This window comes from Pelobates fuscus, chromosome 3, assembly GCF_036172605.1.
Source record: "Pelobates fuscus isolate aPelFus1 chromosome 3, aPelFus1.pri, whole genome shotgun sequence".
NCBI classification, from domain to species: domain Eukaryota; kingdom Metazoa; phylum Chordata; class Amphibia; order Anura; family Pelobatidae; genus Pelobates; species Pelobates fuscus.
The window spans coordinates 320,653,406-320,679,915 of record NC_086319.1 but is presented as its reverse complement, the minus strand read 5'-3'; the positions used below and the strand labels follow the sequence as shown (position 1 = coordinate 320,679,915).

At 37.7% G+C, this 26,510-nt stretch overlaps 1 protein-coding gene across 1 annotated transcript in view; it reads left to right on the top strand.

The window, feature by feature from the left end:
- FES (FES proto-oncogene, tyrosine kinase) overlaps positions 1-26,510 on the top strand; it is a 137,679-nt gene that overhangs the window by 23,127 nt on the left and 88,042 nt on the right. The window contains exon 2 of the mRNA XM_063448932.1: positions 22,911-23,173. Within this exon, the coding sequence (XP_063305002.1) occupies positions 22,949-23,173 (225 nt within the window). The 5' untranslated portion in view covers positions 22,911-22,948. The remainder of the gene's footprint in view (positions 1-22,910; positions 23,174-26,510) is intronic.

Here is a 26,510-nt window from a genome sequence, read left to right as displayed (position 1 = left end):
CTTATGAAAAGCTACCCAAGGATCCATTGGAAAAGATACAAAGAGCACTGAAAAATATGCTTATACAGGCTGAAGAGGTAGGAATCCTAAAAGCGTCAGAATACAAATTCCTGGATATAAATTTTCCGAAAACTCCAACATTCTACTTCTTACCAAAGATACATAAAAACCTGAGAACACCACCAGGCAGACCTATTATTTCTGGCATTAATTCCATCACTTCAAACTTGTCTCAGTACATTGACCATTTCTTACAACCATATGTATTTGGAGTGAAATCACATCTAAAAGACACAACGCAGATGATTCGGGAACTGGCTTCTGTGGTATGGAAGGAAAATCTCATCCTGGTATCCATGGATGTAACATCACTGTATACCATAATCGAACATGAATTAGGGTGCAATTCAGTTAAGAACACCCTGAGGAGGATTGGAGATCTAGAAGAGTCACAAATCACGTTTATCATCAAAAGCATTGAATTTATACTTAAGAACAATTATTTCCTTTTTGAAGACCAATTTTTCCTACAGAAGAGAGGGAATGCAATGGGGACAAAATTTGCTCCCAGTTTTGCCAATATATTCATGGGCGAATGGGAAAACAATTATATCTGGAACACCCACTCATGGAATAAAAATATCCATAGGTACAAGAGGTATATTGACGACATCTTTCTTGTATGGGAAGGGAGCATAGAAGAACTGGATAAATTTCTTGTATACATCAACAATAATACCTGGGGAGTAGCACTCAATACAATCCACAGCACTACATCTGTGGATTTCCTTGATCTTACCATCTATATTGAGTCAGGTATCCTGAAAACAAGGACACATTTCAAGGAAGTTGATGTCAACAGTTTCATCTTAAAGGAAAGTTGCCATCTTCCAGCATGGCTGAAAAATGTACCATACAATGAATTTAGAAGATTAAGACGCAATTGTACAGACCAACAAGTATATATAGAACAGGCAGAGAAAATAAAAGAAAATTTTCTGGCTAAAAACTATGATCCTAAGGAAGTAGAACATGACCTACTGAGAGTGAAGGATATAGAACGCAGTAACCTGCTAAGAGAAAAGGAAAGAAATGACAGAGTAACACCACAGCAAACTAACCTTTTTCCACCCATCATTCTGGATTATAGTAAAGAGAATATACAACTCAAAAAGATCCTGATGAAACACTGGCACCTACTAAAAAGAGACAGATCTTTGACTAGTACCATACCCGAAAAACCCAGGATAATATTTAGAGGAGTTAGGAACCTCAAAAACAAATTAACAAATAATCATCTGAAAGGAAACAAGAAGGAAGGAAAAAGAACAAAAAAGGGTTTCTTCTACTGCAATGAGTGTATTGCTTGCAAAACCAGCAGAAACACTACATTGAAAGGAGTACATGAAATCTCTAACAGAAAAGTCAATAATCGTAATGAAGTATTTAAAATTAAGGACTTCATTACGTGTCAAAGTGTGCATTTAATCTACGTACTGGAATGCCCATGTGGACTCCAGTACGTGGGCAGAAATAAAAGACAGTTGTATATAAGAATCAGAGAGCATATGCTAAATATCAAAAAGAAATTTATGCAACATACAGTATCGGCACATTTTGCACAGTACCATGGAGCAGATATGAGCCTCTTGAACTTTAAAGCCATATGCAAAGTAAAGAAACACTGGAGAGGTGGAGACCACACGAAACAGCTAGGCATACAAGAGATGAAATGGATATATAATTTAAATACACTACAACCAAATGGCTTGAATGCAGAATTTGAGTTATGCCATTTCTTAGGATAAATAGCGATAGATAATAACCTATCACTTCCTAAAGAATAGTAATTCGGTCACTCACTGATCCATAATAGTATTTATCTCGAATCACAATAATAATGATAGTGCCTCATAGGAGTACAATAATAATATATATTAAGAGGTACAACATCATACTTATCTCCCCTCATGCAATTTATCCTTTTGCATTAATTATGGCATAGCTCTATCTATTTTCCATGATCTTTAGTTTTATAAGCTGTTAGATTCCCTATGTGATAGGTGATCTCACTTTATAACCCCATTCCGCATTCCAGTGACAAAACACAACTTTCCAATATGTATACACCTTTAAATCAGAGAACACAGATTCGTAATTGTATCTAGTAAACTACTTCTCTTTCTCATATTAGTATTATTTTTATGATTATTATTTTATTGTTGAGCATTTTTTGTATTTTGTGGAACTATATTGTTGTGAATTAATATTAGCAATTGGTAGAGAGTTATACCTACTTGTGTAGTATTCACTGCAAAACACCGGATTGTCAATACCATTTTTTAATACATTTATTTTTAAATACATTTATTTTCATACATTTAATTTTTAGTGCACTGGTATTACTCCCTTGGCTAGAAAGCACTAACAATAAAAAGTGTACCGATACATGACTGTATATTGTAGAAATGCCCTGTGAATTATGTCCATATATTGAAAGTTGAAAGAAAGACAGTTACGTTTGAATTTGTATCCAGCGGGAGTAACCATGGCGACACATAGTAACAAAAATGTAACATTGTGAGCATGATCGCAAATAAGAATTTGAAAATATGTGTTAGACTATTCACATTGTATTATTAATGACTGTTATGGAATTCCAGAAGTTTGAAACATCGTTTTTGATTAAGTGTTAAATGAAAATCAGAGTCCGCTATAAAAGCGGCAATTACCTGAAAAGTCCGCATCCATTGATAAAGCCGTTGGAACGGAGAAACGCGTTTGGAGGGACACAACTCACATCACAGAAAGCCAGCGCCTGGGGAGCATCCACCTTTACTGTTACCAGCAAACCAACATCTGAACTGCTGATTTCGGGACGCCGAGAACAGCACAAGGTCTGCACCCAGCACTTTCTGTACTAACTAGTAGGCATACCATAACAAAGTCCTACTATTATTCATTTAAAGATATCTGGAGTTTGTTTTAATTCCAATTTTATTTATGTGAAGTTTTTTACATTGATACTTGGCTTTCAGCTAAGATTCAAATAAAGTCAATTTATGAATATTCTTATTTGTACAAACGATTCCCTTTTTTAGTGAAATAGTGTATCACTAATTTACCCCTTTTTTTCTTTGCATTTTTCATATTTATTTGATCATGGAGTAACACCAGAAAACATCGGGAACAAAGGGACCTGCACAGACTATTATTGGACTTTATTATTTAGCCTGTTGCATTTATTACATGAGTAATTTTATTGACGTTTTATTTGTGTATTTTTCTAGAGGCAAAGGGTATACTTTTCACTTATTTTGCATACATTGACGTTGTGGCAGGCTTATGCAATGTATGATCCAGGGCCGGACTGGGAAAAATATTAGGCCCGGGCATTTTTCAATCAGAGCGGCCCCCTAAGAAGGGGGCGGGGCCAGAGAGGGTGTGTTTTGTCATCACTAATGACAAGCATGCCCCCTCTCAAAGTGAGCATGTTGGTTCAATGCGCAGAGCCCCACTGAAGAGCACTGGCATTAGAAAAAGGCCCTGAATTTGTTCTGCACAGCGCAAGCAAATTTAATAACATGCTTGCGCTGTGTTTGCTTTTAAATTGTCTCTGGTGTCTCCACAAGTGGGATACCAGAGGACAAAAGGAAAGTGCATGGTGCATATGTTTGGAGCTTGCTTGTGGGATTGCATGTGTGTAGAGTGTGGTGTGGTATTGTGTAAATAGGTCAATTTCATTTGTGTTTGTGGTGTAATGTGTGGCTAGGGGCTGTAGAGAGTGTGTGTATAGGGGGCATAGTGTTATAGGGGATGTAGCGAGAGTGTGCATACGGGCTGTAGTGTGTGTCTGTATAGGTGACGTAGTGTGTGTAGGGGTTGTAGAGAGGGTGTGTTTAGAGAATGTTGTATGTGTTTGCTGACAAGGAATGTAGTGTGTGTGTAGGTGGTGCAGTGTGTGTGTGTAGGAGATCTACTGTGTAAAGGACTCAGAGTGTGTATAGGAGAGTGTGTGTGTGTGTGTGTGTGTGTGTGTGTGTAGGGGATTAAGAGTGCATAGAGGGTAAGGGATCTAGCGTGTATCTGGAGTGTAATGTGTGTAGTGGTGCAGTGTGAGGGGTGCTGTAGTGTGTATATATATATATATATATATATATATATATTTGGACGTATTGTATGTTTGAGGGGCGCAGTGTGTGTGTATGTAAGAAGGGTGCTGTGTGTGAGGGTGTTTTTATCTGCCGTCACATTCTAGGTTTCTAATTTTCTTTGTCTGTTAACTCACTGAGGGTTATTTTATACATTATATATATATATATATATATATATATATATATATATATATATATGTGCTGTGTGTGTGTGAGTGAGGGTGCTGTGTGTGAGTGATGTGTGTGTTTGGGTGCTGTGCTGTGCGTCTGGGGGTGCGCTGTGTGTCTGGGGGTGCGCTGTGTGTCTGGATGCGCTGTGTGTCTGGATGCGCTGTGTGTCTGGATGCGCTGTGTGTCTGGATGCGCTGTGTGTCTGGGGGTGCTGTGTGTCTGGGTGCTATATGTGTCTGGGGGAGCTGTGTGTGTCTGGGGGAGCTGTGTGTGTGTCTGGGGGAGCTGTGTGTGTGTCTGGGGGAGCTGTGTGTGTGTCTGGGGGAGCTGTGTGTGTGTCTGGGGGAGCTGTGTGTGTGTCTGGGGGAGCTGTGTGTGTGTCTGGGGGTGCTGTGTGTGTGTCTGGGGGTGCTGTGTGTGTGTCTGGGGGTGCTGTGTGTGTCTGGGGGTGCTGTGTGTGTCTGAGGGTGCTGTGTGTGTCTGAGGGTGCTGTGTGTGTGTCTGAGGGTGCTGTGTGTGTGTCTGGGGGTGCTGTGTGTGTGAGTGTATTTTTTTTATTTAAATTTAAATATTTTTTTTATTAATAAAATAAAATAAAATGTTATATGACCCTCCCCCCCTCCCTTCTTACCTTTATCCTGGGAGGGGGGGTCCGTTCTGCCATGAGGAGGGGCGTGCTGCCATGGAGGGTGCTTCCTTCCCTGGTGGTCCAGTGGTGAGAGTGAACTCTAGCCTGCGAGAGGACCCGGCGGAGCTGCCGGATAGAGCTCGCTGGGTATTCTCCTCCCTCCCTCCCCAAGCGGCCGCATCTGAGTGCCTGTGAGGGAGATCTTTGATCTCCCCACCGGCCCATGGAGGCACACAGCGGGGCTGGCAACCGGGTAGCGCTGGGCCTGCAGGGGAGATCCTGTGATCTCCCAGGTTACCGTGGCACGCAGGCCGCGAGAGTTAGACAGGGGAGCTGCTGGGAAGGTAAGTAAGAGTGTGCTGGGCCCCCAGGGAATGCCATATACCCCTTCCCTGGCCAGGAAAGAAGCAGGGAGGGGGGACTGAAACAAAATGTAAAAAATGTAAATATTTAAAAAAAAATAAAAAATTCCTCCCCCCCCATTTTAAACACATTACATACAAACACTCAGTACACAAACACACACACTCTGCATTCATTATACACACACACTACACAAACACACTGCATTCACTATATACTCACACTACACAAGCACGCACTCTGCATTCAGTATATACACACTACACAAACATCCACTGCATCCACTAATCAAATACTCTCACTGCATACACTACACACACACATATATTCTTGAAAAACATAAAAAGTTCTGACCTGATGTATATTTTGTGCATTTACCTTAATAAAAACAGACTAGCAAAAAAATAAATGAATAATAAACATGTTCAGTTTAGATTTGTGCAGAAATAGTTTATTTTTTCAAAATGCTAAATGTACAGAATATCCGTATCAGTAAGTAATCAGCTATCGGCCTGAAAGTTCACAGATTATCGGTATCGGCTCTAAAAAATGAATATCGGTCGAGCCCTAAATACAGTACACAGATACACAGTATAAGTACTGGACCAGCTACATTCCAGCCAATGTCATGCAAACGGCACATTATATCTGTCTGATCAGCTGCATTCCAACTAGCATTTTGCAAGTACACTTTGTAAATGCCTGCTCTGTTTCTTAGCAGCCAATGGCTGTACAATACTTAATACAAATTGTAACTACTTGGCCAGCTGCAGGCCAACCAAAAAGATACATAGAATTGCTAGTCGACCTACTTAATGAACTGCGCTCACTTTTATGCAAGCCAAAATCAGAAGATATGACACGGAGAATGGGCAAGAATGTCATGTATTGCCCATCAGTTAACCCCTGAGTAGGTCTCCATCACATTTTAGCTCACATGTGCCATTACAGAGAAAACTTATACAATTTACATAACTCATCCCACCCAAATGGGTAGTCTAGAATAGATCAGAAACGTTGGCAATTTCACTCTGCACGAGAGACACCACAATCCCGGACAACTGTTTTGGCCTTTATTGGCTCTCATCGGCTCTCATCATTGAAGGAATGGGCAGGTGCTCCAAGTTCCATATATTGTGAATTTATTGAGGATTACTAATGTGTTAATAATATAATACTTTAATCCTCAACAAATTGTCAATGTATGGAACTTGGAGTGCCTGGTGTTTCCTTTCAATTGATTACTGCTAGGAGTGTGGCTGCTACAGGCCATTGAACATACTGTTCCAGAGTTTGGTTAGCGTTTGTATTCTGTAAACATCATTCTGTTGTAGCTGATAGATACCCTACTAGGTAGAGTGAGCATGGAGTCTGGATTACACTTTTAATGTTGGGCGACCATAAGCAAATGTATATGATTAAAAAATAGAAGTACCTTTTTGTATCTTCCATGCAGAGGGAACATGCTGACATTGTTGACCTAGAAGGCATTTATAGGTGGGATTGTGCTAATTCTCCATATTCCCCATGTGTTGGTACAAGTTAGCGTAAACCTGTATGATACCTGAGCGGGGACTAGCAGAAAGACTACCCACTGAGTTTTTCTTATTTTCTTTGTTATAATAATTTAGGTTTTTGTCTTATTTACATTGTCTGTTAGAGAAGATGGTAGAGAATATTGAACGTCTCTCTTCTTCTTTTTGTACACAGGTGCCTATGGCACACACTGAACACTTGTTTGAGGAAGGCCACAGAGTCCTTTATGAGACTGCTTCCTCTAAAAATGATGCTCTAACAAATGAAATAATTGCTTTGGTTAAAGAGACTTCCTCTGTGCAAGCTGTGTTCCCTTTCTTCTTTCCAATGCCATTACACGCTCAGTCTGCATGATTGCTAATGCTAGAACATTTCTTCTTACAGTAAGATCACTCTCTGCTTGGGAATATTATTCTTTGTCGATAGATTTTAGGATCTTGTTTTCTCCCCACGCCCTATGTTCTAAGTGGCTCTGATGCCAAACTACTACTTGGAAAGAGAGAATGGGATTATGTTATCCACCTCCTAAAGATTTTCCCATCTTACAACCCCATATATACTGTATATACTGAACCAATATGTTCTTATGACATGTCCTATGACATGTCCTGGTAGTTTTGCCGTTGTAAACCTTTAGACGTTCCAAAATGTAACGTATTTCCTCTTGTAATGAAACATGGACTAAAGTTGTTGTTTTTTTCATTTACTGCAAAACATATAGAAAACTATTTAGCATAAAAAACAAATATTGCTTTGGTTAATAACGTACAGAAAAGATAAAGCACACTTGCTGCTAAAGCAGTGGCACATTGTAACCGCGAAGATAAAATAAATCATAAAGAGCAAAAATCTGCAACAGTTACAATCTATATTGTAATATAGTACTTTTACACAACTGAAAAAATATTTATTGTTTAGTTTTATTTTGTATTTTTAGATCATTACATAATTTAGAATTGCAATTAAAGGAACACTATAACATTAGCGAGCCCCCAGGTGTAATAAGATTAAGAAAATAAAGATTTTATTTGTGTGCTTTCCTCTCCACCTCCCGCAATAATGATAGTGATGGTCCAATCCAATGCTCATCAAAATTGCAATCCTTTACATTGCAGGGTTAAAATGACAAGATCATTGCACACAGCCAAATACATGGAGATGAAGTGGTCTGGGTGACTTTAGTGGACATTTAAAACTGCCTTCGGAAATGCAAATTATATTTTCAGTTTCTTTATCAAGCAAGCAAGCTTTCCAAATGGCATACCAAAACAAGTTTTTGGGGTTTATTCACTGAACTATTAAGGACTAACAGATACTTTACATTAAGCTTCATCATTACACAGTACGATGACACTGGGTGCAGCTAATGCATCCCCTTGAGGACAATTAGATTCATTGCTACTGTATGAGAAGTACCAAATTGGCAAAATAAGGCTGTTGCTGTACATACACTATAGTTTCCTAATGCTTCTCCACATGGCGCAGAGTGGAACTTCACACAGCAGACAAAGTTCAGAATCAAGTACCGCAATAACCATCAAACACAGCTTTATTGGATATTCACAAACAACTTTATAGGTTGATGGCTAAAGTAGTAATAACTACAAATTACCGGGCTGAGTGGGCTAGAACAGTGGTTCCCAAACCAGTCCTAAAGAAACCCCTACCAGTCTAGGATTTAGGGATTACCCAGTTGTGGCTAAGGTGTTTTTTTCTCGCGCTTTTTTTCTAAAAACACCTTGGACACAACTGTGTAATCCCTAAATCCAGAACTGGTAGGGGTGCCTTGAGGACTGGTTTGGGAACCACTGGGTTAGAAGACAAAATTCTAAATGAATTACTGCCTCTTGGAGTTCCATAGTTTGGTTGTCAGATCAGCAGTAGATTTTAAGATGCCTTTAACCCCTTAATGACCAAACTTCTGGAATAAAAGGGAGTCATGACATGCCACACATGTCATGTGTCCTTAAGGGGTTAAGAATATGCAGTCCAGGACTGCATTTCTTTTTTTTTTTTTATACATGTTCCTAAATCAGATCTTTGTATGACAAACATATTAAATAACCTCAACCAGTCAGCTCTGAGCCATATGCCAATTATAATTTTATGTCATCCAAAATGTCTTTACATCTTTATCATTTGATAATTTAGAATATTTAGACAGTGTGTTTGGATTTTCTCTTAACTACCCAGCAATTAAAAAAAAAGAAAAAGAAAAAGATCTGAATATGTTTGAGCTCATTGAGCAAAGATAAATGAAAAGAAGTGGAAAATAATGCACTACTAACCTCTGTAGCAATGGTTGCTGTTGTTACAATGATCAAAAAACATACAATATGAGCCTTGTGACAGAAAAGAATAGCCAGGTGCACGCTGGGAAATGTTTTATTCTTAGCACAGACAATATGTTTTGTTATTACTGTGTTCTTTATAATCGCTTAAAAACTGTAGAAGCATTTAAAAAAGTTTTAATGCAGTATATGGTGCCGACACCATGAAAACCGTGCAGTAGAATTTGATACCTACCTAGAAAATGCAAAAAGGCTTGCCTACATACAAATTCCAGCTGTGGAAATCCTAAAAAATAATGCAAAATATTTCTTTGTTTAATATTATTTTTTTTATTTTTTTGTATATGAATACAATGTGGTTTATTTGTGCTTTTAAAAACAAAATGTTTGGTCTGCAAATCTTTAATTTTATAGAGGCAGCTATGTGATGGTTGTAATTTAACAAAGAGGCAAAGGTAAATTAAGACCGTGAAAATATGAATTTTTACAGCATTTTAAAATAAAACGTATAGCTCGCAGCGTAAGCCACGATGCTCCTTAAATGTTAGACTGGGAATAATCTTCTAGTTTGTGGATCTATTTAATATCGCCAGATGCTCAGGGTGAAAGACTTCAATATTCCAAAGAGCCCACTCCACCAAGCCTTTCATGCCTCTGAACGTGTGACAGTGTATTTACACTTGTAAATGATGGCACATTTCCTCTACAACAGTAGAGCTTTGTGTAGTTATTACAATTAATTCAGGAAGTACACTCACAGCATGGGAGGTGGAAGGGGTTGTAGATTACATAGTGTAAGGATGTCCCGTTTTTGTTTTTTTTGGAGCTAGTTATTTACTGTTTATTGACTAGCATGCAAATAAGTCAGGCTTGACTAAGTGAATACATTCAGGATAAGAAAATATATACATATCAAAATATATACTGTTATCTGGATTAGCTCCACAGAATATGTACTTCTGTATAATTGCCTCATTGCTCTAATATAATCATAAAATAGCCAGCCTCACAGCTGGGCACTGTGTTACACAATGGGCAGTTTACAGTAGAGGGTTTTTTAATCTCTAAACAAATATCTGATGCAAATTGATGGCTGGATTGCAAAATTTAAGGGAATATAACCACATTGTTTTCTCTGTTTCTTCTATTTTTCCTGTTCAGTTACTGGTTTACATTTTACATTTCTCAATTTGTTGCTCGGTGAATAAGCCCTTTAACCCCTTAAGGACACATGACATGTGTGACATGTCATGATTCCCTTTATTCCCGAAGTTTGGTCCTTAAGGGGTTAATGGATACAACTATAATTGCGTTACAGGAGCAATGTAGAAAATACCTCAGGGGAGAGGTATCAAGGAAAATATGTGTTATTTTGGGAGCAAAGCGCTAGGACTGAGGGATATTCTATTGATTGGTTTCCAGACCAGTTGCTCCAGTGATCAGAAAAAATCCCACATGAAAATTGCCCACGGAAAAAAAACTAAATGTGCACCAGAAATATTGCTCACACTGAAAATGCCCACATAGAAAAAAGCCTATACAGAAAAATGCCCACACGGAATAATATGGGCATATAGTAATTTGCAAGTAAAGGTGAAGATGTATGCACAATTTAAAGTACCATAAAAATATATATATAATTGTAGATAACCATTTATCTCCCATATTTGAGCATGAATAGGTATTACCTATATTTTGTATTGTTATCAATGTCTATTCCCTTCCCTTTATTCGTGTTTTCTTTCCCTCTGTCTGTGCAGAGCATTTACTGTGTCTCCTCACCAGCAAGCTATGGATAATTATTTTTGTAAACCTTCAATTCCCGATGTATCTGTTGGTAGTGTTTGAGTGTTTGATTAGCATTAATGTGAAAAATGTTGCTGCGCATGCTCCCCTGTCTGAGGAGGGGGGTAAAAAGACATTGACGTGTCTTAGGGCTTTATTCATCAAAGAGGGAATTTAGAAGTGAATCACAAAATTAAGGCCACAGTAGCAGAGTTTAAAGCATTAAATAGGTTAATGGGATAATTTGTCCAACTATGTATTACCATGTGTTCATATTATACCATGTGGCCAATTTTCAGTGAGAGCAATTTTCCGTGTGGGCCTTTTTCTTGAGCACATTTATGGCAGCGGGATTTAGTTCTGGTGTGCTTTTTATCATGTGCGCTTTTCTCATAGATTCCAAAACCATTTACTTCACAGTCAGCTCCTAGAAAGCTCTCAAACTTTAATATGGCCTAAGCCAACCCATTTTCCAAATCAATATTTTTTTTTTTTTACCAATTCTCAGATAATAGAGAATAAAACAAGTATGATGAACCAGTGGCAATTACTTTTATTCCAACAGACTCTGTCAATCATTTCAAAATCTGAATTGTATGTGTTTGTCTGTTTTACACCACTGATCTCAGGATGTTTACTGACCTCAGGTTACTTTATTTCATTTTTTGTTAGCATCTTGTATTTTCTGTTAATTACTCTACACAATTTTGGATCTGTTCACTTAACAGTGAGTTGCAGTAGGTTGACAACTAAAATGCAAAATATAGGCCTCCAACTCAGCTTAATGTTTTCCAGTTCAGTTATTTTGTCTAGTACACACAACAATAATATGGATTGCCCTTGTTGTCTTATTGGGTGCATTTTTACCTTGAAATTACGATGCTATATTAAAAGGGACACTATAGTCACCAAAGCAACTACAGCTTATTGCATTTGTTCTGGTGAATATAATAATTCCCAGCAGGCATTTTCATGCAAACACTGCCTTTTCAGAGAAATGTACCACTGCTGTTCAACAATTCCAAGCTCTGGATGGAGACGCTGAATTTTCCTGATTGGCCAAGCTAGCATTTGGCCCTGCCACTGTCCTGCCTCATTGTTGATATTGGGAAAACATTGGATTGGCTAAAAATCATAAATTCTGGTGATTTCAGCAACGAGGCGGATTGGGGCGCCTAAAAGTAATCCGCCTTAAAGTTTTCTTACCTTTCAAGGGAGTTAACAGGGGTACAAACACAAAGGTTCACAACAAGAGCAATAACTGCTCCTGACTTATGGTGCAAGGACTTACTCTGTCCTCATGTCCATTCTTTATATTGCCACAGTAAAAATCCCAGTATTGGGGCATAATTGATACCACGGAAGAAAACTGGCCATAACTGTCAGCATGGAGCACAATGGAAACTTATTTTAACTTGCCGAATATATTTAGTATAATGTGTGAGGTTTCAGATTAGGTTTTGGTTTTTGATAAAGGATGACGATCTGGTGTGTTTAGGTTAGGGTTAGGGTTAAGATCTCACTGACCAGATGATAAACACACATTTAATATAAACACACAAAATGAAGCCTTGCGCTGAAATACCCAGTACTCCGGGGCGGCAGCAATGACTATAGTATAATACATACAAATGCACATTACATTTTGTATCACACAGCCATGTTACAGTGCTGCCTTCCACCCCATGTGTTCCCTATTAAGGGTTAAAAAGTGTGTAGGGGTTTAGAAAAATACCCCTCTCTGTCTCATAGATATCTTTACCTGAAGCTGAAAGAAGCCAAGTGAATTGTTAGTGTAGGACTCACTTAAGAGGTTTGCCTTGATATGGCAGGTGGGCTTACACTTCAATAGCCATTAGAGTGATTATAAAAACCTCCAGTTATTTAAATGTGCATAGGGATTCGGGATAGTGCACAAGTAACTGTTTTTTTTTTCATTGTACATTTAATATAACCCTGTATTAGTTTGTTCCGCATAATCAGTTGTGAATAGATATTGATCAATTGTAAATAAATCATAGTAAAGAGAATGCCTCTTGTGAACAGAAGAAATCGGGACATACTAAAAGGAATGACAGACATGAATGGCAGTAGGGAAAACTGAAGATGAAATAAAAACATTTAAATTGCTGTGGATTAAAACCCACAAAACTGACCACATAAATAATTACTGCTGGTATTCCCCAACCACAGTAACATAATCTTCGAATCAGATTAAGGGAGATTATTATTGCTGTATTTTATGAAATGTCAATGGGGAACACAACCAAATGTCCACAGACATTAATGGAGAATAGTTTAAAACCACAAAGCAAATCATATAAATAATTACTATGTGTATTCCCTAACTACAAAAACAGGAATTGACGACCAGATTAAGTGAAATCATTGCTGAATTCTATAGAATAACAAGGGTTAAAGGACCACTATAGTGCCAGGAAAACATACTCGTTTTCCAGGCAATATAGTGCCCTGAGGGTGCCCCCACCCTCAGGGACTCCCTCCCGCCGGGCTCTGGGGAGAGGAAAGGGGTTAAAACTTACCTTTCTCCAGCGCCGGGCGGGGAGCTCTCCTCCTCCGATCCTCCTCCTCTCCTCCCATTCGGCTGAATGAGCACGCGCGGCAAGAGCTGCGCGCGCATTCAGCCGGTCTCATAGGAAAGCATTATCAATGCTTTCCTATGGACGCTTGCGTGCTCTCACTGTGATTTTCACAGTGAGAATCACGCACGCGCCTCTAGCGGCTGTCAGTGAGACAGCCACTAGAGGATTTGAGGGCTGGATTAACCCATAAAACTGCTATGTTTATAAAAAAAAATGGGTTAACCCTAGCTGGACCTGGCATACAGACCACTTCATTAAGCTGAAGTGGTCTGGGTGCCTATAGTGGTCCTTTAATCCCTTAAGGACCAAACTTCTGGAATAAAAGGGAATCATGACATGTCACACATGTCATGTGTCCTTAAGGGGTTAATGACGCAAGCAATGACACATTATTTAAAAAAAAAATTAAAATCAAAGCATCTGTAAGAACTGAGCGGGGATTTACCGATGGAAAAGCTTTTGAGATTTCTGTAAGCTTTTGCCCATTCTCAGAGTTCTCATATACTCTGGTTTTGTTGCAGTGCATTTGCTTGGGCTCTTCCTAAATTTAAAGGGTAATCGAGACGTGGACCCCGTACTCACTGTGCCTAGAGGGGTATAAGCTACACCTTGCTGATAAGGCCCAAAAAAGGTTGAATTGACCATCTGTGTTTGCAGAATCTCTCGTGCAGGCTGAACTTGTCAGCATGTCGAATCTGTCGTTCACACTTTCTGTTTTAGTTAAGTAATATTATTGCTGCATTCTATGGAATGAGAGGGGTGAATGACACCACTGAATGTCCATCGACAGCAATGAAAAACAAGAAAACAATTGTTGTGGAGTACAAACCATAAAACAGATCAAGTAAATACTGTGGGGATATTTATGGGATGATAATAGTAAACAGTTGAGAATTGCCCACTATTTCAATTCTCATATCCCAAAGATCGTTATCATGTAAGTGAAATGTATTCCATATAAATAAAATCACAATTTGTTATAAAAATAGATACAATTTATTGTGACCATTTAAATAATAATAAGTAACATGCGTGACAATAATCCATGAATATTCAGTATAACATGAGTATGCAATACAAATGGCAATACATTTTCCAATGGCTGACAGTCTTAAAGGACCACTCTAGTGCCAGGAAAACATACTCGTTTTCCTGGCACTATAGTGCCCTGACGGTGCCCCCACCCTCAGGGTCCCCCTCCCGCCCGGCTCTGGAAAGGGGAAAAGGGGTAAAACTTACCTTTTTCCAGTGCTGGGCGGGGAGATCTCTGCCTCCTCTCCTCCTCTCCTCCGCCCCGTCGGCTGAATGCGCACGCGCGGCAAGAGCTGCGCGCGCATTCAGCCGGTCGCATAGGAAAGCATTTACAATGCTTTCCTATGGACGCTTGCGTGCTCTCACTGTGATTTTCACAGTGAGAATCACGCAAGCGCCTCTAGCAGCTGTCAGTGAGACAGCCACTAGAGGATTTGGGGGAAGGCTTAACCCATTAATAAACATAGCAGTTTCTCTGAAACTGCTATGTTTATAAAAAAATGGGTTAACCCTAGCTGGACCTGGCACCCAGACCACTTCATTAAGCTGAAGTGGTCTGGGTGCCTAGAGTGGTCCTTTAATTGTCAAGACAAGATTTATGACGGTAGTTCACAGAAAGAAACGAAAGTGAAACTTACACACACAGAGCTTGCAGCGTAAGGCCATAAAACTTTAGCTAACAATTAGAATAACCCTTTCAATGCTGGTTAGACCTCCTAGGTAATTAAGATCTATTCTCATGTAATTTTAAATAAAATAACATTTAAACCAGCTCATTAGTCATTTCCTGGAACCATCCAATAAGAATAATCTACCATGTTCTATAAGCAGAATTTTAACTTGCCTAAACGGATATTTTATCTTATTTTAGAGCAAATCAATACACCTGGATAAATACCACGATATGCTAACATGTGATAAATCACATAAATACATAATTATTCTTTTCCCATCTGTAGAATGGGATGGTTATAACTATATACTTCTTTAGTAACTAAGATTTCTAAATATCGAAATCTGATCGGGATTTATCCAGTCATATATCATGCTATTATTTTTTTTAAATTAATTTAGATTAATTAAATGAAACCAGTATAATTACCAGTTGAGTAGATATTTTCATCAGATTAGTAGGTAGTCTCAGGAACTGAATGGATGTGTGATTGGTATGTAAGAAATTCTGAGTGCCCTGGAGTGGATATCTGTCATGGATTTCTCTGCATTGCCCCCGACTGCTCACCTCTTTGCTTCTTTGCATACCTCTGTCTTCCTTTTGTCTTAACTTTTTAAAGGGAAAATTCACTAGGTGATAGACCAATAGAAAACTGGAGGTGTAGTTACCTTCCAGATAGCAATTTAAGTATTTGGTCTATAGAGGGCAGTCTCATCCCACTAAACTTTCCTATCCAGGAAAGAGTTAACTTTTCCTGGTGGCTATTTTTTACTTCATTTAGCTTATCTTTATGGTTATCTATAATTTAAGTTTTCTGTCAGTTCAAAGAGTTTCTTTGGGCTTTCTTCAGACTATGTGTCTGGCAATTCTGCTATAATTTCTAATATGACAGTTCGTAAACTAAGTATGACCTCTAACTCACAATGGGATCTTATACAATATCGAAAGTAAAATTAAATTTTTAATCTTCTCTGTCACAAATGTCTGGGTTTAGAATTAATTATATTCCATTAGCATTCAGACAGTCTGTCCATCCCCCGTTCTCATTTCTTATCAACAGGTTTGTATATACTAAGCATTCCTTAGCTTCTGCCAAAGTGGTTAGTTTTACAGAAGGGATAGAAATATTGTGTCTTTTGTTAGTCTGAAAATAACAAAATGTATTCTGCTCTGTTCAGAGTGATTCTGACAATATACATTTTAATTTCTATCATAGCACAAAATGTCTGCCGATATAAATACCCTGACAATACTGTGGGTATTCTCTAAAACAGTGGTTCCCAAACCCGTCCTCATGGCCCACCAACAGTCCAGGATTTATGTATTTCCCTGTTTTATTTCAATGGAGATACTAACAAAACCTGGACTGTTGGTGGGTCATGAGGACTGGTTTGGGAAACTCTGCTTTAGAGGCGGTGACAGGTTCTGAGCTGCAATTTACGTCCGATTATTGCTGCATTTTACGGAATAACAATAGTGAATGATACAACTCAATGCCTTTCGACATTAAAGGTACACTTCAAGCCACCACTCCTTGCCGCCACTGCAGACTCAGTATAAACCAAAGTTATCTTCCTGAGCTGAACCCAGTAATACAGGAATAAGATCTTTGTTTAGACTAGTGGTACCCAACCCAGTCCTCAAGTACCCTCTAACAGTCCGGGATCTAGAGATTACCAGGTTGTGTCCAATGTGTTTTTAGGAGAAGAAAAAAAAACACTTTAGACACAACAGGGTAATTCTGGACTGGTCGGGGTACTTGAGGACTGGGTTGGGATCCACTGGTTTAGAGCAATTAGCTGATGCTCTCAGCCAATGAGCTATACCTGCCCTGCAGGATTTAGCTTAGGAGAGTAAACGTTTGGCGAGTCGTGGTACTCCAGGCACCATAACCACTGCAGTGAGCTAATGTCTATGAACATTTGGTGGTATGATTCACCTATGTCATCTCATTGAATGCAGCATCAATATCACTTAAACTGAATCGCATAACCTGTAACTCTAGTTAGGTAATACCCAACATAATTCATTTTGTGGTCTGTCTTGTGGTTTTTAATCCACAGCAGTTTTATTCTTTATCCCATTAATATCTAATTACATTTAGTTGTGTCATTCAACCCTTATCATTCATTTAGAAAGTAGCAATAATCTACTTTAGTTAGGGAATACCCAACGTAATTATTGATATGGTCTGTTTTGTGGAATTCACATTAACCCCTTCCCGCCGTTACGACGTTCTATGCCGTCACGCATTTAGTGGGCTTTAAAGCCGTTGCGACGGCATAGAACGGCGTAACGGCTTTAAGCCCTGGAGCGCCCGGGATACTTACCTTCCCGGCGCTCCGCTTCGGGAGAACTGCCTCACAGCCCAGGCAGCCCCCCCACGGCAAATCAGGCCCCCGGGGGCCATGTGAGCGGTCTCAAAGAGCGATCACATGGCCCCCTATAGCTGGCTGTGGATCAGCCAGCAGGGGGACTGTCTAAAATATTAGACAGTCCCCCTGCTGGTAGGTAGTGTAAAAAAAAAAAAAATTAAACATGTTATAAAATAAAATAAATATTTTTATATATATATAATATATGTATATAAATTATATATATATAATATATATGTATATTATATATATTTAACGTCATACATAGTGTATTTTAATACTAATATAAGTACATATATTAGTATTAAAATACACTTAGAATGACGTTACATATATATAATACACATATATTATATATATAAATACGTACAATTACAATAATAAATAAATAAAATAATAAAATTAATAAATAAAATATTGAAACAAAATTTTATATAAATTATATATCCATATGTAATTTCATTCTAAATGTATTTTGTTATTAATATATATATATATATATATATATATATATATTGGTAACAAAATACACTTAGAATGACATTCTATATATATCAATCTATATATAAAATGCAAATAACCGCAAATATATATATATATATAGATAAATACATATAATTACATAAAAGATTACATTAGTATACACGTAGAATTTAAATACCTATAAATGCATATATATTAAAATTCTACGTGTATATTTAAGTAATCTTTTAACATAATTAGGTGATTTGATTAATTAAAATTTGATTGACATACCTGACAACACAGGGAGAAAGTGCAGAGAATTTAATTCAAGACAACATAAAACCTGTACATGGGGGGTACTGTTTTACTCGGGAGACTTCGCTGAACTCACATATTAGTGTTTCAAATTGGTAAATTGTATTACAACGATGATATTTTAAGTAAAAGTGACGTTTTATGCATTTTTTACAAACGAACGGCACTTTTATGGACTATATTATTGTTGTAATATGTTTTACTGTTTTAAAACACTAATATTTGTGTTTAGTGAAGTCTCACGAGAATAACAGTACCCCCCATGTACAGGTTTCATGGTGTTTTGGAAAGTTAGAGAGTCACATATAAGGCTTGCATTTCATTTTTTTGACATTGAAATTTGCCAGATTGGTTATGTTGCCTTTGAGAGCGTATGGTAGCCCAGGAATGAGAATTACCCCCATGATGGCATACCATTTGCAAAAGTAGACAACCCAAGGTATTGCAAGTGGGGTATGTCCAGTCTTTCTTAGTAGCCACTTAGTCACAAACACTGGCCAAATATTCGTTTTTTGCTTTTTTAACACAAAAACAAATATGAACGCTAACTTTGGCCAGTGTTTGTGACTAAGTGGCTACTAAAAAAGACTGGACATACCCCACTTGCAATACCTTTGGTTGTCTACTTTTTCAAATGGTATGCCATTATGGGGGTAATTCTCAATCCTGGGCTACCACACCGTCTCAAAGGTAACATTACTAATCTGGAAAATTTCTATTTGAAAATGGAACGTTCTATATTTGACCCTGTAACTTTCCAAAACACCATAAAACCTGTTAATGGGGGATACTGTTGTACTCGTGAGACATCGCTGATTACAAATATGTGCATTTTTGTGCAGTAAAACCTAACAGTATTATGACATTCACAGCTAAAATGTCAGACGGAAATACAAATTTAAAAAAAAATCTTATTTTCTCACTTTTTTTTTACATTTTATTCATAATGAATTATGTTCCATATATGAATAGTTAATGATATTAAAGCCCTGTTTCTCCTGAACAAAATGATCTATAATAAGTGTGGGTGCATATAATATGAAAGAGGGGAACTACGGGTGAACAGACATATAGCGCAAATTCCAGTTTTTGTTTACGTTTTGTTTTGAACGTGCACTATTGACTCCGTCCTGAAGGGGTTAAACATTGTTTCAATTAATGTCTATAGGTATTCGGTGGTATCATTCCCCATTGTCATTCCATAAATGTATCAATAATCTCACTTCATCTGAATCTCAGAAACTGTGAATACTCACAGTAATTATTCATATGGTCTGATTTGTGGTTTTTAATCTAAACGGTAGTTTTAGTGTTTTTTTTTCCTTTCCATTTCTATGGACATTTGGTTGTGTCATTAGGTTGCTGAAGTGCTTTATGGGTGAGGAATATCCTATTTTAACCCCAGTTTATAAAAGTGCCGATTTCTCTGGGAAATTAGCACTTCTATAAATACATTTTGGAACTTTTCTGAATGCATGCATTCATTCTTTGAGAGTATATCTACTAAACAGTGACTGTGATTTAAAAAAAAAAAAAAAAACAACAACATTGAAAATCAGCCTGGAGTAGTCATTTAACCCCTGTCATTCTATAGAAGGTACAATAATCTTTTTTGCAATAATTGATTTTTTTTATTTTATTTAATTGATGTCTGTGGGCTTTCCATTCTCTCATTCCCCATGTCATTCCTTTTAGTACATTTATTATAATTATTATATAAATCCAGTCTGAACTGTGTGCCATCGAGACCTGCTGTTTTGGTGTTTTCTTTAACCCCTTAAGGACACATGACATGTGTGACATGTCATGATTCCCTTTTATTCCAGAAGTTTGGTCCTTAAGGGGTTAAGTGGCTAGAATGCTATGACAGCGGTACTATACATTTCCCCTTCTAATGTGAGAAAAGGGAAGAAACACGTATACTCTTCCTTGTTTTCTATTGCATCGACCAGCTGAAATATTTCACTACAAAGGAGTTGATAGTAATTTTGTTTTTGCCTTAACTGTTGATAATGTAGTTAGTTTCCTTTTCGTCAGACATAGCTGGCAGCCTGGCACCTACTAAATTAAGTGGCTCTGTCATCAGAAATTGTCTATGTTCCATTATGTGCAGTAAAAGCAGTCTACCTATTGAATTGATCATTTCAAAACTCTGTCTGTACACTTTTTGACAATCATTACTGTCCATGGAGGTACGTAAAGTAATTCGGTGTACACCATGTTCACACAATTTCTCAACACGGTCAATGACAGCTATACATAATACAGCTTGGTTAGGTGAAATTACATTAGGCTACTCCTGGCCAACTGCTGTGCTGTTTAGTTACTTTGCCAACACAGACTTTTTGTACTTGATTTGTTGTGTTCACTTGCTTCCTTCTCTTTCACAATTTGACTATATAATCAGATTGCTGAATATTTAAATTTCTTTCAAATGTTGTTTTAAAAAAAAATAAATTAATAATTCTCCTCAGTGCCTTATCTCCTTTCAGGAGAAATTTTAACACAGTTGATTTCTGTGTGTTTGAATAAATGACAAAGTGGCCCTACCGTTTGTACTAGATGAATAACATTTGTGGAATTTTTCAGATTGAAAAGGAGTGTTTAGTTACACAAGCAGTCTAGGGGTGTAGTGCATCATCCATTCTCTCACAATAGCAAAAGGTTCAAATATATACAAAAATATGCAAAACCATTGTGTTAAACAATGATCCTATACAAAAGATATTGCAAACAAGCTATTTTATGAAAGCTGCCTGATCCATAGTTGGCAACAGTCCTCAATTTGGCAGAACAGTCCTGATAAATGATAAATCACCATAAAGTGTCATAAAGGTAATGACCCAATAGCGTCATTGACCCAATAGCTGTGACTGAATCTTTGTTTTAATCCATATAATGTGAGGCTGTGATGTAATGGGGTTTAGAATAATTTGGCTGTCCTTAAAGGAACATTGTAGTGTTAGGAATACAAACCGGCACTCCTAATACTATCGTGCCCCTGCCCCTAACTCTATACACAACCCCCTCTGTGTGCAATACAAATTACTTAAATAAAAGTTTTACCTACCTTTTTCTGCTCACCTCTCTACCACCCATGGCGTCATGGAGAAAGCATGGCCTCCTCTGCAATGAACCAATCTAATGGTCCTCATGTGCATGCATGGCGAGCACCACACTCACATCCAAGCTTCTCCATAGTAAAGCATTGGATTGGCTTCCGCATCATGTGACCGCGTTTTTTTTAATGAATAAGGGATAAGTAAAAAAAGAAATAGAAGAATTTCTGTAAAGGCAAACTACAGGCCGGAAATGACCCCCTCTCGGTATTTGATGTATTATGGAGAGAATTCATAAAAATATGGAAGAAATAAACTTGAAAATAAAAGAAAATCCTACTAACAACTCATTTTCCCTTGTTTGTTGAATATATACATCTTCACTAGGGAACTGAAAATGGCTGAATATTATCACTCCTGGGGACTTCTCAGGATATCACATAAACCTCATCCAGCAGCGATTTATGGTGTATGTCCTGCAGCGCTTGGAAGTTTGACTCCATGTAATGTGAAAAAAAGATGCTACTATACTATAGGATACGATACTATAGGCAACAAAACAACTTTAGGCACCAAACCAAGTGATTGTGGTTTACTCAGGGTTAATCTTCACTAAAGTGCGGGTTGTCAGCAATTCAAAATTAATTTAAAATTTAAGGACAAAGTAACGGAATTAGAAGCATAGCTGACATCATGGAGAATTATTCCAGTTCACCTATTTGTCCTTAAATTTTAAAATCACTTCGGAATTCACTTTGAATTTTTGACACAATAGGTGGGAGACGAAAAGAAGAGAAAAAAGTAGGATGAATTATGCCTAGAAATCAACAAAACTGGTTTACACATATATTGCCCACTTTTAATTTTAAAAGACTACTGAGGTTGTGAAATTAATCGTTTGGAACTCGACAAAATCTGAAAACGTTGCTGAATTCTTTGTTTATCCAATTTGGCGTTTTAACCATAAAGGCTTAAAATGAATCCCTTCATTCATTCAAATGGGGTTATGGTGCCTGGAGTCTATATGTGCAACATTTCACGTTGAAACGCTGTACATACAAAGATTAACTCCTTAGATGCTGGAGCTGTTACTCCATCTCTGGCATCATCAGCCCAGAATAAAGTTGGCGTTTGACAGCCAATGGTGGCATATCACCCCCCCCCCCCCTGCAACCCCTGTACTTCTCTTGGAGCGGGGGGGGGGGGGGGGAGAGGGGGTGGCATGGGGGGTGAATTTAATCATAAAACTGAGGTTTTTTTTTTTTTTTGTATTTCAGAACTGATATTTACACTACACTCTGGACTCGTGTCATTGTTAAAGTGTGTGTGTGTTGCGAATGAAAGGGGAAGCTGTGAGGCTGATTTAGCATTTCTGAGAACCTAGTTCCATCCCAAACATTTATACTGTGAGCTCTGTGAAATTGTACGATAGAGTTACCTTATGTTCTTATTCTCTACAGACAATCACACAACTTTCCTGTGTTAACAAGAACCAGCCATGGGATTTGGAACAGAGTTTAACTGCTCCACCGGACACAATGCATTGTTGCGCCTCCAAGATACTGAACTCAAACTGATGGACTCCATGAAAAAATGGCTTGCACAGCGTTCAAAGAGTGACAAAGAGTATGCTTCACTACTGCACCAGATGATCAGTCTGGTAGAAAAGCAGGAACAGTCTTCACCCCCTGGGCTATCTGACTACTCAAGCCAGCTCAGCCAGGTAAGTAAGCCATGTGCAATAGGTTCTAATCCAATCCCCAGTTTCTAATAATGGGAGTTGTAGTCCAAGAATAGTAGATTTGGGGAACATTGTGTTTAATTTGTCTTTTGAAATGTTTGTTTTTATTATTGCAAGACTATAAGGTTGCAACAACTGAAAACAGCACACATCATTACAGTGCTGAGCAGTGTAGTAGTCCATGCTGTAGATTTAGGGGATTTTGGGACACAGGCAGGGATTATTTACTAAAGTGGGAATTCAAAGTGAATTTCAACTTCAAGGCCAAAGTAGCTGAGCTGAAACATAGCTGAGAATTGTAAGAGACTGGGTCCAGTTCGGCTGTTTTTACCTTGAATTTGAAATTCACTTTAAAGGGACACTATAGTCACCCAGACCACTTCAGCTCAGAGAAACTGCTATGTTTACATAGCAGGGTTATGTAATCCAGCGTGCAGAACGTCCATATGAAAGCATTGAGAAATGCTTTCCTATGGACTGTTTGAATGCGCCACTTGCCGCGCATTCCGCTCCATACGGGAGCTGACGTCGGCAGGTGAGGAGAGATCACCAGCACCGAGGGAGGCCGGAGCTGGATTAAGGTAAGTAACTGAAGGGGTTTTAGCCCCTTCAGTGCCAAGGGAGGGGGACCCTGAGGGTGGGGGCACGAGTTTGTTTTCCTGACACTATAGTGATCCTTTCAATTTACTTTGAATTCTCATTTTGGTAACTAGCTCTGAGGTTTAAGTAGAATTAGGATTAAGGAGATCTTACGTTTGGGGGGGGGACCTTGATTTGTGTAGGTCAATAACTTTGTGTAGATAAAAACACCCGTGTTTAGCAAGTCTATTCTTACAGTTGTCAATTCAATACTGTATATTTGGTCACTATAAGTAAAACATTTTATTTTTTAATATACTGAGTAATTTTGTGTTTATGTGTATGCATATTATAGGTCACAAAATACAAAAGGCAAATCTGTTCTTATATTTTAAACAGATTGGCACCTAATGAGGAAATTTCAGATCAAATGTGAAAAACAAACTCCCTACGTGTTATACAGCTATAACTATAAAATATACTGTCTGTGTTATTCTGATAAATAAAAATGTAGTAGTTAATGCCATTGCTGTAACTGCATTTTAATGACATCACAGCAGGTTTATTTCCATCAATGAGAAAAGTAATTAGCCATTTTGGCACTAGGCTTAAAAAAAGGATTTTCAGTGTCTTGCACTCTGCGTGTTAGCGAGATCAGAACACATACTGCTTTCAAGTACTAATACCATGTTTTAATGGAATTCCTGAATATGTCCAGGTGATCATGATGTCATAGTAATGTGCAACGGGTGTAATACATTGCAAAATATTAATTCCTGTTATGGGAACATCTTTAGTGTTATTGGACTGATTATCACTCTTACTTATTTATTTTTTACAATATATCATATTTATTGAGAATTTTCAGTAGTATATAAGTACAAACAATATTGGTATCCACTGCAGTGATGAAACAATTCCATATATATATATATATATATATATATATATATATATATATATATATATATATATATATATATATATATATATATATATATATATATATATATATATATATATATACACAATATATTCAAAATAAACTATAGAGTTGGTGAGGGAACATAAGAGTAACCTTAAACAGGACTTGGCAAAAAAGGGGATGAGGGAAAGGGTGGTCATCTATGGGTGAGGGTGACACAGGAGGCTAAAGGCAAGCCCATACTTTTTAAAACTTGTGCAAGGAGCCTAAAGTTATGTAAGGCATCTCTTTGTACTTGTAATTGGTTTGTAGAGTGTCAAAGATTGATCATGTTAGAGGAGTCACTAGAGTCTTCCGATGTAGGGCTAAATTAGGTTTTTGTTTTTTTGCAACTAGAATATGTAAGATCAGTTGTTTACCCCATGTGTAGATCATTGGGGAGCTTGTCATTAATAAAACTTGAGGAAGCCAAAGAAGTGTGTGCCCTGTGACTTCGGCAAAGAGTCTTTGGACCATCCTCCAATATGTGGAGATTTTATTACAATTTCAGGAGATATGTAGCAGTGTTCCAGTGTATGATTTACATTTCCAGCAGATTGGCGAGGTCTCTCGGTAGATGTGAGAAAAGCAAGTTAGCACCATGTACCAACGAAAGAAAATTTCTGCTTGTCTCCCAATGAGAGTAGCACTTGGAGACTCTGATGAATTTGTTGCCTCATCGTGCCATACTTTAGGTGAGAAAGTCTGCTGAAGGTCAGATTCCTATCATGTGGCATGTCGGCTTTTCAGGACTCTCTTATGTAAGGAGAATGTTGTAGCATGTAGATAATGGTTTAAGATAAATGTCCCACCCAGAGCCTTTGGAAGTGTGTCATATGTGATGTGAAGAATATTGTTGAGACGTAGGTAGGTGAAGATATCTGCCGGAACCTTGGAATTTCACTTAAAACATGACCTGGTAAGAAGGAAACCATAGTCTGTAAACTCCGTTTTGCTGTGGTTTGAGTGTAAAAGCGCATATGTGGGTCTACAGAATATTATGGCAGTCTAAAATATATACAGAGGTATATACAAATAGGTATATACAAATAAACTAAACAGTTATACAAACAAAAGATAAATCAAATTGCTAAATAAATATAGAGGCTGTTAATTGTATTTCTTTTTACATTTTTTTACTTTTGACTTCTAAGGGCATGAGTTAATTGATGACCAACAATCTAGCCAAGCAGATATGCAAACAAACAAAATGTTTAAGAATTTTTGTTGAGACAAAATGCGTGAAACATTTTATGGTTCTTAGTGAATTATAAAATGATGAGCAGTGAAACTGTTTTAATGGTATTTGCTGAATCATTGATTGCAACAAAGGAAAGAAGACATAGGTTGGTACTTGACTTATTTGATTAGATTAGTAACAGGGCTTTAAACACTTTACATTATTATACATTAGATACATATAAAAGTTGTATATTTACAGTGAGTAGAGAATTAACATATATGAATTAAAAAAAAACACCTGCTATTGTTTTTTTTGTTTTGCTTTTCTTTTTCTGTTAGTTTCTCATTTGTAGCATAAGGGTCATAACCGCATTAGTTGCCCCTCTTTCATAGATGTCTAGAAATGAGAGTATCATAGACTGTCTAGAACTCTTCGGAGCAGTGTAATCAACCCCCAGAAGAAGGGTACCCACCGCATCCTTGGAAATTGTCCTTCAGTTCTCCAGTATGATGGACAGCCAGCAATTCACTTGAGGAATCCTACAGTGTGCCAAGATAATAAGTTCTCTGGTATTATAGAAGACTGGGACTTTA